At 44.6% G+C, this 17,197-nt stretch overlaps 1 protein-coding gene across 1 annotated transcript in view; it reads right to left on the reverse strand.

Moving 5' to 3' along the window:
• MYO5B (myosin VB) overlaps nt 1–17,197 on the reverse strand; it is a 166,715-nt gene that overhangs the window by 75,366 nt on the left and 74,152 nt on the right. Inside the window, exons 11-14 of the mRNA XM_074855854.1 lie at nt 14,919–15,000; nt 13,224–13,364; nt 4,805–4,927; nt 3,436–3,519 (exon numbers count right to left, since the gene is read on the reverse strand). Coding sequence (XP_074711955.1) covers nt 3,436–3,519; nt 4,805–4,927; nt 13,224–13,364; nt 14,919–15,000 — 430 coding nt within the window. The remainder of the gene's footprint in view (nt 1–3,435; nt 3,520–4,804; nt 4,928–13,223; nt 13,365–14,918; nt 15,001–17,197) is intronic.

Below are 17,197 nucleotides of genomic sequence, written 5' to 3' on the forward strand. Positions count from 1 at the left end.
TGGACATCCGGATCTGTAATCTACGGAGAGCTGACTGGTGGTTTTATGAAAAAAATAAATCTATTTATTTTTTTAAATTGGTGGTGGGTTGCTTATTTGGAAGCCTCCGTAACAAACTGCTGGGGCACTACTCGTAATTATAGAGGACTGGAATATGATATCTTAACAGCATCCCCCCACGCTTTCAATCAGTATTCAAATCTGTTTCCTTAATCCAAAGAACATCAACTTTCGACTGTTTTAGCTGACCAGTGCTAACAAAACTAATTAACTGCCTTATAAAGTCTCTTTCACCCTCTTGTTGATGGCAGTAATTGCATTCTAATTAGCAGAACGCAGCTCTGCCTTGGTGGGAGCGCTTCATCAGCAATGCACTTGCTGACAGAGAGGTGTTTAAGTCCTTGCCGTGTTAAACTGAGTGTTCCCCCTTGCCCTGTGTATCCCTTTAGTGGGAATATGAAGAAGAATGTGGTGAATACTGTATGCAGGCCTGATCCTGAGTACAGGACAAAGTCCTCCCGGCCCAGCCTTTTGCAGCACAAATTTGCATTTTAGTCAAATTAGCACATCTGAGCAGCAGGCTCAGCACTGCCACTGCTGCTCTTTTTGGTTCAGAGAAACCAGGTTGCTTTTTATAGCAAAAGAAAAAAATTATTATTTGTTTATATCCCTGGAGGGCACAGGGCAGGCAAGATTCAAAAAAAAAAAAAAAATCACAATAACTGCATCTGCTGGCCAACAGAGTTAGGGAAAGCAAGAGCAGAACATCATGTTTGGAGGCTTTGCAGGAAGAGAGTGAGGACGCTCCTGCTGAGGGAAGCACTGCTCTTCCTCCCAGGACAGCACGGCATTGGCACGGGCTGATGACAGCCACCACTTCCACGTCATTAAGGAAGTGGCTCAAATGCTGAAGTTCATCAAACTGTCACACAAAGAATCTCAGAGCCAAGTGCATTTGAGAGTGTTTTAAGCTGGATCACAAATGCAGATTTTGGTGTCACCTACAGAGCCACCATGGTGAATTCACAAGGTCCTAACCTCTGATCCCAAGGAGCATTAATTTGCAGGCCAGCTAAATCCAGATCTTTGGTTCTGAGGCATACACATTAATGGCTTTTTAGGTCAAGCAAACCAGTTGCAAGGAGCAGGGTTTGGTGGGGTTTTTTTGTATTAAATCAAAGCTCAGCCTGCTCTGATACTATATTGTAGTCCCTATCTAGGAGAAAGAGAAGAAGAGGAGATGCTGTTAATAAACCCATTTCAGCCTTTTTTCAAATGAGTTGCAGGTGGCATCATCTCCACCACTCTACAACACACTACTCCAGTGAGTTACATTCCTCCTCTGCACCTATGGGGAGAAGTATAACAGAAATCCCTATCAGACACAGCCAGTTCTGCAGCACTACCTTCAACAGCAGCTTCAGCACTGGCTAAATAATTCATCTTACAGCATCAATTATTCCTGCAGGTTACCTGATGTTTCTAATAAGCTCTAATTATGCCCAGTTTTTACCCTGGGAAGGCTATGAGCTTCCCGAACACACAGAGCTCTTGATCTGGGTGTTATTAAAGCCCAGTTTCACAGTTATTAGACTTGCAACTACCCCCATGAATTGAGAAAATTTCACATCTTGCCATCTTCATATGGATTCATTGCTGAGACACAGAGCAAGCCACTGACAACGCTCAATTAATTTCCCATTCTCATCTCTCTTAACTTTGCCAGGAGCAAACTACTGCTTGATATGCTCCTAAAAATAATACTTCCTCCCTCTCCCCTCATCACATTCCTTATGTAGGGTGGCATTTGGAAGGTCACACCAAACCATAAACCCAAGGGAAGGTGGCACAAAGAGGAGAAATCTGGATACCAAACACATCTGCTTGCAACATGTAGGTGTGATTCAAAATTTGTAATGGAAAAAAAATAAATGCAAGTTAACAAGCTGGTCCATGCTGGGGGAGGCTTTGAAATGGTTTGGAGAAAAGCAGATATATTCCTTCCCTACACTGCACACAAAGTCTGGTGGAAACAATGCTGGCCCAGAGTCATGCAGTTTCAATTTTTGGCTGCTGCATGGTGTGTTGGACTTTGCAGGGCTGGATTTTCATACTAACTTCTTTGTAAGAGAGCTGCTCCAGAAGGGTTAAGGTCGTTTAAAGTCTCAACTCATTAACTGACAATGAAAGACTCAAGGTTGCAGGGAGGAACTCTTGGTCTGGGTTTAAACAACAGGGACTTGTCATTCCTTAGATGTGTCTGTTATTGACACTTTTAACCCAACCCACCCAAGTGTAGACGGTGCACCCAAGCGCTCATGGAGAAGGAAAGTGCAGTACTGGAAATCAGTGTAAAAGCTGCTCAGTTCAGACACGCAACTGTAAATTCTCCAACTTGAAGCCCACTTGCCAAGCGTTCATTTACTGCAGGCACAACCCACACCAAAGCCTGCAGAGCCTCACAGCTACTGCTTTTCTGCTTCCAACAGCCCACCAAGTTCCCAGCCCTCGGGACTAACAGAGACTTTAAACTCTAGGTGCCAAAAAGCTCTTTACCAGGAGACTTGGTATTCGAGGTCAGTCAATACGTCTCTGTTGGCACTTGATGCAGTGAGGCGTCAACAAGTTGTTTGTACAAGACTCGTGAGAGGAAAGGTACGTGGCACAAAATCTTGTAATACAGGAGTGACAGCAAGTGTGGTCATCTATGTGTGTTAATTTATTAAAGTTACGTATTGGCAGCAGTGTAAAATAGCTCTACAGCAGCTGGAATGTCTCAGAGTTCACGTTAGATTTCCAGCATTGTATATTAACCCTATTTTTTGCATACTAATTATTAATTAAAAGTCACGGGGCCAAGTATGATGGACTACAGCTACGGGGAACAGCCATTTTCAGACAGAAGGGTGGTAGGGTCAGCAACACCACCCACACTCTAAAAACCACACTGCTGGCAGTGGCTCTTAATCCCAGGATCACCTGTGACTCTACACACTTTTGAGAACATATTTGGTGCCAGGTGCTGTGTGGGGAGTTCCAAGCAAGAATTAAGTTGGATTTATGCTGTCCCATAACTGGGGACTTCCTGACTTCTGCTCTCAGTGACCAAAAAAGAAGAGGATCAGCAGGTCTGGAAGAGATTTTTCTGATGCACCTCAACAGGACGCCGACACCAGGGGAGAGGAGAGCAGAGGACTATGCACATCCACACCTGGATGCAACCACACCACCCAGCAGCCTCATCCCTCCTCTCCCCTCTTAATTCCCTCCTCCACACCCTATTTATTTGCCTATCTTGCTGCTGTTCACATAGCTGCCTCCAACCACTTTCGCATACAGGACCTGCTGCAGCACAGCACAGCACAGGAACACAAGCACGAAGCTCACATTTTGGAAAGCAGCAGTGCTGATTATCTCCCGACTCGCTGCTTTTACCTTGCTGGCTTTCAGGATGTTGATCTGTTCCTCATACACGGTGTCCCTGTTCTTCTCCAGAAATCCCTCGCTCTGGTATTCCACCTAGCAGGACACAAAGGAAGAAGGTAAAGTCCAACCACACAGGGACAAGATGCTGTGTCCCACCACTCCCCTACTGCCTGAAAAACCTGAGAGAGAGAAGGGGGGGAGCAACTGGAGTTTGAAGGTCACTTCTTAATCAAAGAAAGTGAATCTGAATGAAAGCAAAATCACTACTGCAAACACAAACTGTTTCTTAGTCATTAAACTGCTCTGTATGGGACCCAGCCGCACTTCCATGGAAACCAGGGGTAAAAATGCAGAGACCATCAGTACATCTACATGCTCTTTTGTTCACTCCTGAACTCCTTGTGAGCTAATCAATAAACCCCACAAGATGCCGTGGCTATGGCTCTTGTAGGTCTCTTGTTTTTGAAATTGCTGAGGGTTGTGATGCAAAGGAAGAATGTAGAGAGGACAGAAGAAAATTTTATTTTTTACATTTGAATTTGGCTGAAATAACTGACAAAAAACCAAAATAACAATAAAAAAAAAAAGGAGGGAAAAACTTGCAAAGAGATATTGTGAAGGATACATCTGCAAAATCACATGTCTTGGGACCAGCGAGTATCAACCTTTGTCATGAAAAGTGCCACTCGCATCCAGGCCAGACCTGGTTAAGAGAAGCACCTGTACAGGATCACAGCACCTGTGTGTCATCTGGCTCCTCCAACACGTCGCCAGGTTGGTCTCACATTTTCATTTCTAAACAAACATGTGTTTTGGATAACTGCAAGCTTTTAAGATTCTTATTTGCTGTGAGCGGTGCCTGTCACATCAGGGTTTTGGTGAGGCTGGAGCCCATGGACAAGACCCTTCAGCACCAGACACTGAGATTTAGAGTCCCTCAGCTGGTATCTTCTCCCTCAGAAGGGTGGGATCAGCCCCGGGTCACTTCCCAGCACATCTCCCCACCGTGCCTTGCTGATGCTCGCAGCTCATGCTCTTCAAAAATAATTCCCTTTTCCAATACATTTTCAGTCAAGCTGGCCCTACAGAAACTCATTTTGCTGCCGCTTTGAGAAAGAGGATTTTCTCCCCTCTAGAAAGCTCAACTATTTAAAGCTTAGCACAATAGTTTGGATGTGAAGTCCTCCAAGCTGATCTAGATTCGACAACAAACCGAGATTACTGCCAACCAGGCATGCCTATCATCAAAAAGCAGCTCACCGGTGCTACAAACTAATTTTCCTTCTGGAGGCTCTTTTTTTTTTTTTTTTTTCCCATCCTCCACGCATTTCCCACTTCTGCATTCAAATCCCAGCACACGCAACACGCGGCCAGAGACCTTATCGGCGAAGTGCAGGATGACGAAGGAGGTGTTGGACATGCGGGGCTTCTGGAAGTGCTGGCTGCTGGCGTGCCGGTCGTACAACTTCTGTGCCCAGTTCTGGTCAGTACCTTTGGGAACCTGGACGGGGAGAAAACGGACCAAAAAGTCATGGGCAGGCATGCAAAGGAGATGCAGGGAGGTTTTGGAGGAACCTTCCTTGAGGGCTTCCTCTAGTCCACATGAGCTACAGGAATATTTGAGAAACAAAGTCCACCCACCAGTTCTGGGAGCATGTGCTATTTTATTTTCATGTATATTCTTGACAAGCACGCTAAAATTTTGTTCTCAGTGAAAAACACCCAAATGCTGATTCTGCTCCAACAGCCAGAAGAGCTCTTACAGGGAAAAAGGTTAACAAGTATTTTTGCATTTAAGTTACATTAATTGCTCAGGCACCAGCGTTACTTTTTAAATGCAATTTCTGGTGACCAAATAGTTTTACAAACTGCCACCTGAGACAACAAGCAAGAGGTTCTGTTTCATTTCATTTAACATAATCATGATAACAAAGTTATAATTTTAAAATATTAAAATAATAATAAAATAATTCTTAAGAAACTTCTGCCTCTCAGCAGGCTTGGGGTGGGGTCACTTGGATCCCAAACACAGGATGCATTAACCCCAGTGGCACACAGGGTTGGGACTTCAGACCCACATATCTGTCCTACTACAGCCAAAGGATTCTGTGTGCCCCCTTCCATGCATCCAACCTCCTGTGCCACTAATCTCATGGATGATGCTCCTTGTGCATCCTATTTACTCCGAAATCAAGGTGCAAGTCCTACATGAACCTGCCCTTGAAAGGATTTGGCCATGGTACATCAAGATATCAGGTGTTGCCCAAGACATTGCTTTGGCAGGATCGGGCAGAGAACGGAAAAATCCTAAAACAACTGCAATGACTAAAAAAAACCCCTCACAGCGCTACCTGTGCAGTAAGGAAATCGGCTACTTTTGACAAATCAGCACTTACAAGGAGGGTTTGAGCTTAGCTTCCTACCCAGCGCCTGCAGTTTTACTGATATATTGCCAAGATCAGGAAAAAGAAAAAATAATTTGGTTTTGTTTTATTATTTTGTAAGTACATATAGCTGCATAGCAGCATATGACAATATAACGTAACTTCTGATACTCTCATGATTACAATTGCCATAAAGACTCTTTTTTTTCATGGTATGTTTAGGTCCCTCTCTGCTAACAGCCAGAATCCCCAAAGCTTTTAAAAAAACATCAGGGCATTTGAGGAAAGCACCATGGCTGTAAATATCATCTATTTTGTACTTTTCCAGCACAACAAGTTTGCCACAAAGCAAAATTCTTGAAAACCAAAGGAAACAAAAAGTGAAGTTGTTATATTTGAGGACTGAGGACCACAGCAGATGGGGTTCATCCCCCTCTCTCCTGCCTGTCCGACAGGGATGGGAAAGGCACAGGCTGGTGGACCCTCCATCCCTGCTTCCCACGGCAGCACAGCAATAACACCACACATATATAATTTTTAACAAAAAATGGATGACTGGATTATTTAGGTTAGAAAAAGAGAGGAGTCGGAATAAAAGTGTTAGGAAATATTTAAAATTAGATGGGACAAAGTCTAGAAACCACAGAACAACTATGCAACGTCAAGGGAAGATCTGGATCATCCATCAGGTCTTTACACAGACCTTTACGTGAAAAGTGACAGAGGAAATAGGAGCAGCAAACAGTAAGGAGGAAAACTGAGACAGATGAGGAATATTTCTTTATGCTGCTCTGAAACAGCCTTTGATTTCATAAAACCAAGCCAAAACACGCCAGAAGGGTTCTGGACACAGGGACAAGCATCTCCTGCCCACCCCCCTTAACTGGAAAAAGTGGCTGCATTAAATGCAGGAGCCACTAATGTGCTGTTCCAGATGTATTTAGATTTTACAGTTTTAAGTGTAGCCAATTATGGATACAGACAGAAATAACATAGACTATATATAAATATTAAAAGGCACTTATTTATACAATTATATACGTTTTATTTATGCAAGATAGACATGCATGTTGAAACTATGGAGTTACCTAAATGCAGATGGGTTTCTTTTCATCAGTTATATTTCATATCTATACATAAAAAACATCCTTTCTGGAGCTACCATTAGGTCTCTCCTGTTCAGGACCAAGCTGCAGGTGCAGAGCAGGAGCACTGCAGGAGCACTGCAGCCACCTAGGCTGCCAGATGCTGCAGAGAGCAGATTTATCCTGAACCAGCTCTTTTTTAGGCCATCGACTTTGCTGAAAAACCTGCTTATCTCAGAGTTGAACTTCAAAGGCATCCCTTCTGCCTCCCAGAAAGAGGGTTTCGCCATACCCGCACCACTCCCTGCTCACTCCTGGGTATTTTTAGCTGCCTGAGAAGCACCTGATAGGGACCAAGTCCCGGAGATAAAAACTACTAGGGCAATTATCTGTACTATAACAACAGCTTTTGGTATTGCCTTGGCAGTTGAAGGCTTCTAGAGCCACTGAGAAAGTTATTTAGAGACTATCCCATCAGTGCAAGACTTTTTAGGAGACGAGGAAGAGGAAAACCGACTGCCTTGCATGTATTGTATGGAAATCCCTAAACAGGAAAAACCTTAGACCAGTAATTTCACAAGGTCACTGCTTGTCTGTCCTCACCGTCCCTCAGCCCATCACTCTGCGTAAAATCTGTCAGGCAGCGTTATCCCAGCAGCATCACCTCCCCATCTCCATACACTGTCCTCTGAGCTGCTAGGAGCTACTGCAACCAAAATCAAACCTATCCAGTGCAGCCAGGATGAGCCCCCAGGCTCGAGTCCACCAATTTTGTATCAGAAACATCCCAGGGTCAAGAACGCACCACAACCACAAGACAGCTGGGGAGGTACTTGGAGCTGCTTGGACTAAAGGGTGAGATTCCCTCCACCATCACTTCCAACAGAAGAAAAATTAACTGGATAAAAGCCACAAAGGTCCATTCAAATGATCTAAAAGTCAGCCCTCTGAAAACACAGTAGGAGCTATTTACATTTTATTTTCTTTCTCCTTATCACTCCCTCCAATATATGTTAAAGCCTGAAGAGCCTGGGCTTTCTCTGCGCTTCGCAGACACGTTCCACTGCAAGTGATGTGCCTGACTTTGAAGTCGTAAAAGCTGACAGCATGACGTAGGCGAGGTTACTCTGCCATCAGTTTATGCGATCCACCCAAAAGGAAAGCCCAGAGATACAACCTCTGTGTACCTGCTCATGGAGCAGAAATCCCCCCCAGACAGGACTGGGTGGCACAGGAAGGCAACGTGCTGATTTCTGATGTTCAAAAAACTAACAAGTCCAGACAAGGAAAACACATTTGCTCAGACACCCAAGTTCACAACGATGCACAGAGACAAGCAGGATTGGAAAACAGTCTTCTAGAAGCAGACTTCAGTGTTTCTGGCACTTGACAGAAGGACACAGGAAAGGTTAAAAAGCGTCTTTTGAACAGTATTAGAAAATGCATTTGGCATGTTAACAGCGTAACACGATGGCAACGTGCCATAAAACACAAAACGGCTCCACGACAGAGTTTGAGAACATGAGAGAGCTTGTGGGTTAGACACATCCGCCTTTGGCAGCCTCAGGGTCACGTCGCTACTCAGTAGAATTTGACTAAGATCCATAATAAATACCTGGACAAAGATGTCGTGAGTGACACATCAACCCCACCAACCAGCCTGCTCTTGATCAAACCCTTTTACATGCATGTTCATGCTAACAGAAACATTTTTTCACTAATTTTTCCATTCCTACTCGCATCCCAACAGCATAGGCAAATCAAGAGAGCAGTCAGGCAGCTGAACACCTTATGGAGAAATCCATACATCCACAGCAATTTTTGACCGTACTCCCAAATGACACTTAGGAAGTATATGGAAGACACTCAGCACTCCCCCGGAGCAAGTAGTTTCAGCCGGAAAAGCAGGACACCTCATCCAGCTTTGATACAGAGACCTGACTGCATTTCTTAGAGAATTTTCAGTTTCCTCTGAGGATAATTTAATCCCTTGAAAGATCAACCCCAACTGGCTCCTCCTCTCCAGAGCACTGAAGTCGCTCTCCACATGTTCCCTCCAGCCACAAAGCCTTCAAAGTCTGCTGTCCCCTCTGCAAAAGTCATTCCCTCTACAACAAGGCCAACCATACCCTAAAGCCACCCCAGACATCCAAGCAAGTCTTCCACATGCCCTCCCAACTTCCCACGACTGGATTTTCATAAGACAGCCTCCCTCCTTAATGCCTGTCTCTTCTAATAGGCTCTACATTGGTCTCCTTGCTATCCTCAAGGATTTTGCTCTTATCCCAGGTTATTTCCCACCACCATCTCTGGCCCTATGGTGACTCCCTCCACATTTCACAGCTTAGTAGCACGGAGGTTCTCCCAGATGCCCTTCTCCCCTTTCCCTCCTCTTCAGTCTCATCAGTTTGTGCTACAGCACTTCAATGTTGTGCCAGTCATGGTGGCCTTGGTTTCTGGCCAATGACACTTCTGTGCATGGGACACGAACTCCCACTTTTTATGCCAAAACAAAACCAAGAGATCCTAAAAGCTTCAGATCCAGGCAGGTGACCCTCCAGTTCAGGAAATGCAGAAGAGGCTCTTTGAGGACTCCAAGGTCACTTAGAGGATGTAAGGTCATAGTCCCATGGAGATTATAAGGCTTCCTGGGCAGAACAGGGACATAACTAGACGTTGGACCAAATGACCTCCAGAAGCCCCCTCCAACCTCAGTAAGTTGTACAACACCTTCCAACTCATATCTCTGTCTAAAAACCCCCAAACCTGAATACATCCTAAAGGCCTCTTTTTTCAAAGCTAAGGGTTCTATCGTTTGCTTTTGTGAGACAAGTTTAGTCCTTAAAACTTCAATCTCAATTCAAGAGCCCTCTCTTTCATTGCCAGCTCCCGTTTCAACCTGTCCCCTCCTCCTCTAAATGGTGACAAGACTCTCATTATGCACTGAAGGTCTATGACCTTTGTTCACTGAACTGCTTCAGCAGGTACCCAACCACCCCCTCCCCAATCTTACGTTAAAGATTTAAAAAAAAATCCATACTGTGAAGCGAGAACATTAGCAACAAAGCCTCCGCATTTGTGTTAATGTTTCATTACGTTACCAGGACCCCCTCGGTGCCTTTTCAAGTCCCAGAGTATATTTATCCACCATTGTATGTACTAACGAGATGACTTGCAATTACCCTATTGTGGTCCCATGCCCGCCATGGCCAGCTCTCCCTGAGACATGAAACACTGCTGCAGGGGTGAGGGTTTTCATCCATAAACTGGTGCTTTCATTTGACAGGCTTTGATGAAATTTTCATAAAGCTGGAAGAACGCTTGCAGGTTATTATAAAAGAGACAATTACAGGGCCCATAATAAGGGCCTGTGACTAATGACAGCATTCCCCACTGACAGGTAAATAGCCAGATAACTGGCATTTGATGTGGAGGGGGAAGAGATCTTGTGTTTTAGTTTTCCGGTCAAAAAAATCACAGATGGAAAAAGTAGTCTCAGGCAGATCTACAGCAAAATTGCCCATATTACTGATGTCGCATAGAATTTGCTCCATCTAATGAAATGTCACCAGCAGCAACTGGGGATGGGTGTTTCAGAGAGGAGCAAAGGGCGTTATGAGCCAATATGGCATGAGGGAAACTTCCCTTATGGTCCTCACAACACCCAGGAGCCAGTTCGAGTCTGAAGAATTTAACAGACTTAGTGCAGAGACCAGATGAAATGGTGCTGAATATCAAGCAAATAATCTGACCTCCTTCTGAGCCAACACTGGCTAAGATGCTATTTTTAAGGGCATCAAATCAGGTCTAATTTGTTCTCATTTTTAAAGGAGTCTTTCCAAGACTGGATTTGAAAAGGGCAAAGCCCCAACTCCGGCTCATCACAAAGAGATAGCCAGATTGCTTGTACCTCAGATGAGGGCTGAGCTCGTGGGACGTGCAGGTTGGGACAGCCCTGTTGTGCCTGGGAAGGCAGCCCTGTCACTTGGAGGAGAGCAGCCACTTGACAGGTCACCTCTCTCCCAGACAAGGACAGGTCATACATCTCCTGAAATCCCAACGGGGATGCTAGTCTAAATAACAGATCCAAAACCGTTCCCTCTGATGCAATGTTGTCACTCCTGCCCTGGAGCCGCTGGGTCTGATCCATGGATCCCACAGAGCCAACAAGAATTCATTGTGTCTCTCTTATCACACTGGCTATCCTGGTGAGGGGCCTACTCCCTGCTTCAGCTCTCCCACCACCCCTTGCCTCACCCTTCCCTGCCCTTGTTCAGAAACCCTCCAAGTCCTTCTACAATCAGTAAGACGTTTCCTGGCACACCATACATCCAAGCTGCAATGCAAACTCTTCCCAGGACAACTTGTTGATCACAACATAGCAAAACCAGCCTGAGGCTCCACAAGGCAGCCACATCCAACAGGAAGGCATCACCATCCCCTTCCTCCAGGCTGTTCTCAGCATTAAAAAGGCTTATTTCACAGTTGAATCTGTTTAACTTCAACTTCTAGCTATTGCATACTCGGGGGTTTTTTTTGTGTCAAAGGGTCTGAAAACCAACCCACTGACTATCACTTACAACCACTCATGTGCAGCGCTCAGGTTGCTTTATCTTCAGTAACACAATGATAACTTGATCTGATAACAGTCTTTCCAGTATTTCCTCCTCATCATTGCTGTGCAGACACGAGAACTGGAAGGGATAGGAGCTGCTTGACCCAGTGTAGGAGCCCTTTTCATCACTACATCAGCTCTCCTGTTGAGATTACCACACCTAAAGACTCTGGACTCTCCACCTACTCTTCATGCCAAAGACCTTCAAAACAGGCATCCAACTTCTCAAGAAAATCTCCCTTCTTACATTTCTTGTTCCTACAGGAATTTGATAATTCATGACTGAACAAGGAGTGAACAAGGAGTCCAACCTTTCTTATGGATTCTCATTAAAGTTTGCATTTCTGGCCTTTCTTCTCAACTTTTAAGCAGGATTTAATTTAGGCTGGTATGAGAGAGAGAGGGTAAAAGGGCAAACTCTCCTGACATTACAAGCATCTGAAGTCTGTACACTAAATGTAATTGACTTTACCCCAAATAGTTATCTCAAGAGGGCTCAGGTTTCCCTCAAGACAAAATAAGGTTTGAGACGGCGTGTTACGTCCCACTCAGATGAGGGAGTCAAGTGACTCAGATTCGTAAATCCTCAACGGAGTGGACAACGGTGAGACAAGTCTCAAAGTCCAGACATTTATTAACTTCCCACAATGCACCAACTGGGTACACAATAACTGGCTAAGTATGTAACGCTTGTGGCAGGCAATACAGCATGCCTTGCATTGCTTAATGGTAGTGAAGGAATAGGGGAAAAAGGAAAGGAGGGAGATAGAAAGAATAGAGGAATAGAGATCACTGGTCTGGGTTCCTGCGTCAATCCCATCAGCAAGGGTTCCAGGAGGCATCCATCTCCTTCGCTTCCCTTCACTCTCGAACTGGCCCCCTCCTTGCCCCCCCTCCATTTATACACACTTTCCGTGGGTCCATCCCCTGGGTCAACCCACATGCCTACGTATCCCACATATGGGGAGGGGTAAGGTGCTTCATGGGATGATGTAATTAGCATGATCTTGTCAATCTTCGTTAGCATATTCAGGGGTGTCATCTTTAATATGCATTTCATGGATAATGAAGCAAAGGTCATTCACTGGACAGATGGGCCCTGAAACTCATCCAGGTGCCCCAGAGCAGAGCCGTCCTGTCTCCGCAGGGCTCCCCCCTCCAGCTGCATCCTGTGTTATTCGGGCAGCCTTATCAGCTTCGACCTCCACACTACCCACTCCATGACTATAGTTTCGTTACCTGTGAGTGTTTGAGACATTCCTTAGCTCGGAGGGCCTCCAATCCCCCCACTATCCTTTATCTCTTTCTCAGGCTGTTTTTCTCAGTCTTTGTTTCTCACAGGCCTGTTTCCTTCAGGACCTGTTTTTACAAGTCATCTCTCACACAGGGAGGAACTCCAGATCCTGAATAACACTGAAGAAATCAAAAAGTCGCAAGCAATGGCTATTCCTAAGTACAGTCAGGCCAGAAACCTGATCTCTGGCGACACACGGTGAGATCAGGTACCCAGGCTGGTAGCAAACATCTGCCGAGGAGTCTCTGAATGGTCCTAAAGCAAAGCAAATGCCAATAGCCTACCCTAGCCATGAGCACCCCAGCAATGCACGTGAAAGGAGATGTTCACCCTCTTGCAAGATACCGCAGCTTAAAGCCCATTCTTTAATCTTCTATAAAAATAAAAATGTCAGTGAAAAGGTGGATGGTCCTCTTTACCTTGCACTCTTCATCCAGTAGGTCCAAGACACCAAGTTTTGCTTCTATAAGGTCTATGCAGGGCTGGTTATCGTAGAAGTCTATGAGAGTCCAAGGGATTCCCTCCTTCATGTACTCTTCTTGTTCCAGCTTAAACACGTGCTGAGAGTGGAAAAACAGCAGAGTTACGGAGCGTGACCTCAGCCATCACAGCGTCAGCCCCTTCCCCTTTCACCCACTTGTCCCGGCTGGAGCAGAGTGTTCCCTCAGCACATCCAGAAGCTGCAGAAGCTTTAGGTGCCCTCACGTACAGCTTCATACAAGCTCTGCCATTTACACAATCTAGCTTCTGGTGAGAAAAATAAAAGCTTTACACTAGGAAACCATGGAGCAGGAATAAAAAAGGAAAAGGCTTTCAATGATTTTCCCTAGAAAATGACTGAAACTGTCACTACATCTAAGTGGAAGCCATACACTGAAATGGCAATGACATGTATATCTCTTGGGCTGAGAAAAATCCCTCTCTCCTTTAGTGCTCTGCTGATTAAACTAGGGGCCTGCAGCACTGGGCTGAGTGTGTGTGACCCCATCTGTGACCAGAGCTTCCCAAAGAGCACCTATCGTCCTAGGAGGGAGGTCAGCAGCAGTCCTAACTGACTCAGGAACACCTCTATTGCAGATTCTTATTTTTTTTTAAACATAATTAAAAAAAAAAAAATCTTTGCGTGGCTTATATATCTCAGACCTCTGCCCAAGCAGATAAATTGTCTCTGGCTATTTCTGCGATACTCTAAGCATATTAAAAAAGGATTTTTCAAATGCACTTTTTTCTTCAAAGATAGCTTTTTAAAATCTCTTCAAACATGTCATCTCAGAGTTTGAATTTATAAGCTTCAGAAGTGATATTTGGACATACTAAGATATCAATAGTGCAAATTCAACCCATAATTTACTTTTCATGTTTAGCAGCAGTGATCTGATGCATTAGATATACTGCAAAAGTTCACGTCCATGCATATGATACGGTTTCAAAGTGCCAAACTACTCCGCAGTACTTAGCTGCTCAAATTTAACAAGTTTTCCCTTGTATCCTGAAACTAATAGTAATTTTTTTTCCCTGCTTACAACAAAAGCGGAAGACAACCTCTTACTGGTCTCATTTCCAGGGCAGGTAAGCGCTTGTATCTAATAAAATAGAAGAATCTCAGGTTTTTGTGAGGCACGGCCAAGTGAAAAATGAGGAGTGTGCCCAATCCTGCTATTTAATACAGAATTTTCATTGCAGAGGTTTAAGCCACACTTACTGGGCAGGTTTCTACCCATGCTTTGTCTCACACTGGAAATCAGGACGCGGCATAAGACCATCCAGGTTTCAGTTACATCTGAAACCACGCAAAAAAAAAAAAAAATTTGGCAAACTATCTACTTATTCAAAACCATCAATGGACCTTTGCATAAACCATTTGCAAACCTGGTTCCAGTACCAAGCTTATAAATGAACCAAGCAACATTTTCAACTTGATATGACTATTTAGTGCAATTGCAATGCATAGTCGTTGCCCAGGAGAGACGGTATCCCAAGGACTACATTCATGCTGGCCATGCAATCTGGCCAGGCTGCAAGTAAATGCCATTAAGCAGAAGCCAGACACACAATAATCCCACCTTGATACATTTTCTGCTAAGTTTTATGGAACGTTTCCAAGCTGACCTTACCAAGTTGAACTGCTGCTGAAGCTTCTCATTCGCATAGTTGATACAAAACTGTTCAAAGCTATTCACTTCAAAAGTTTCAAATCTGCAAAGCAATGAATAAATCAGCATTAAGCATTGCTTCATCTCAAAACCTACTTTTCTCTGCAACGATGTCATCTGCGTGATGGGGAACACCAGTTATTCAACCGTCTCTTTGCATTCCTCCTATCCCAGATCTACACTTTATTCCTCATTCCCCGAAACGTCTATCTTTCGTTGTCACGACTCAAGGGATTCAAGAGGTCTCTTCTGCCACGCATGAATGAGATATTCAGAATGACCATAGTTTCCTGCCCATCAGGCAGTAGTGCTGTTGGAGACGAGACATGTAACAGCCTCTCTTGGAAAAATATTATGAAATATTAAGCCCAAATATATTTACGGCAAAGGTGATGGAGAAACAGTAGCTGCTGTCTTAAAAGACCCAACACGGTATTTTTAATGCAATTCAACAGAGCTGAAAAAGAAGGTATTAAATTCATAATTATAGACTCTGTATTGCATCCCTGATACCACAAAAATTAGATACACGTAAGCGACTTCTGGAAGGCAGAAGGAGAAATGGTGCTTTCAGCTCCAATTCCAACATTCCTTAGAGGGAGTTTGGTGTCGGTCTTGGTGATCCTCCTCTTCACCAGTGCTTCCATAGCTACCCTCGCTGAAACATTATCCTACCCCTCCACGAGCTACCAGCCAACTCCAAACTGAGCTCAAAATTGGCTTCCTAGTCACAATTAGAAAAGAAAAAATACGCAGTTTTAATAACACAAACTACAGGCAAGCAGGTTAAGAGGCAGTGGAGCCCCTGGGGCAGTAGGGGAGGAAGCACATGACACCCAGAGACAGGGATAGGCAGCTGGGCTTGCACTTAAAAAAAAAAAAAACAAACCATTTTTTAGCTATCACAGGGAATTATGTTATTTATATTTCTATTTTTAAGGCACAGTTGGAAGGGGGAGGAAAAAAACTCTCTGACACATGACTGTAAGGATTAAACCAAGGAAAGAAGTGGCAAGGCTCCCTGTGCTTAACAAATAAGCTGCTGTAATGATAAACACGTGGCAAAATAATTGCTCTGGTAATAGATGCTGTAGGAGCTGGCAGAACTGTCTTAAAGCACTAAATAAATTAACACACACACACCCACCCCAAATCAGTATTTCTGGTACTTTCTGAGAACTACCTGGCTGTTATCCACACAATGCAGCTTCTCCCCAGGTACTGCCAGGTGGTAAATGCCCTCATCACACAAAATGCCTGAGCTCTCAGGGAAAGGCAATACGAAACTGCTAAAGGAAAAGGGGGATTGGGAGAAAAGAGACACTTTTGTGCTTTCATCAGCCCCACAGCCCTCGAGGAAACACAGGACTGCTCCCCCTCCACCTGCCCCAGAGCTGGTGCAGCCCGTGCTGAGCAGAGGATACTCAATCCATCTCCCATCCCAGGAACCGAGCTTTACAATCTTTAATTAAACAAAATCTGGTGTTTGGGACCAATAAGTGTTTATATTAAACGCATGGCCAGGGCCTCAGTGATGAACATGTCCTTGAAGAGCTCCCTCTGTTCTTGATATCTTGGTTGCACAGCCGTCGTGTCAAGTGATTGGTGCCTTCAGCTCTTGCAACTAAAGGGACGTGACTTTCCCAGGACTCCCTGAAAATACCAACTCTTGCAAGTTCATGATCAGAGCAACAGGGCAAGAAAAGATTTAATTAAAACAGAGATGGAGAGGCACGGCAAGTTAGGTGGAAAAACGCCATGAGAGCAGGGGTACAAGAGGAAAAGATATCAGAGTGGAAACTCTTTTTCCACTTCAGAGACACCAGATGTGATTTATGAACCCTCTCAGTGAGTGCTGGCCAGGGGCAGAGCAGCTGTACAACATTAACTCCAAGCAAGATTTCACGAAGTTGCTAATTAAGGGGACCCTGCCAGTTCAATCTGCTAATTGACAGAGCAGTTTGGTCCCCAGCTCCGTGCATGCCCTTGCCAGGAGGTCCTACCCACACAAAGTGACTGCGCTAAGATGACATCCTAATGGGAAAAGCAAACCAATGGCCGATTGGTTTCTGTTCATTTTAGGGCACTATATCTTGGTGCAAAACATAACCACATTCACCACTCCAACCCATCACCGTGGCTCCTGGGAAGGCACATCCCAGCTTGGGGACAGCTCTCATGAGCAGATGTCAGAGGGAAAATGCTGCATTTTGGCTTTTCTCCTGTTCCCTATTCTGCTG

This window comes from Strix uralensis, chromosome Z, assembly GCF_047716275.1.
Source record: "Strix uralensis isolate ZFMK-TIS-50842 chromosome Z, bStrUra1, whole genome shotgun sequence".
In the NCBI taxonomy this organism is placed as follows: domain Eukaryota; kingdom Metazoa; phylum Chordata; class Aves; order Strigiformes; family Strigidae; genus Strix; species Strix uralensis.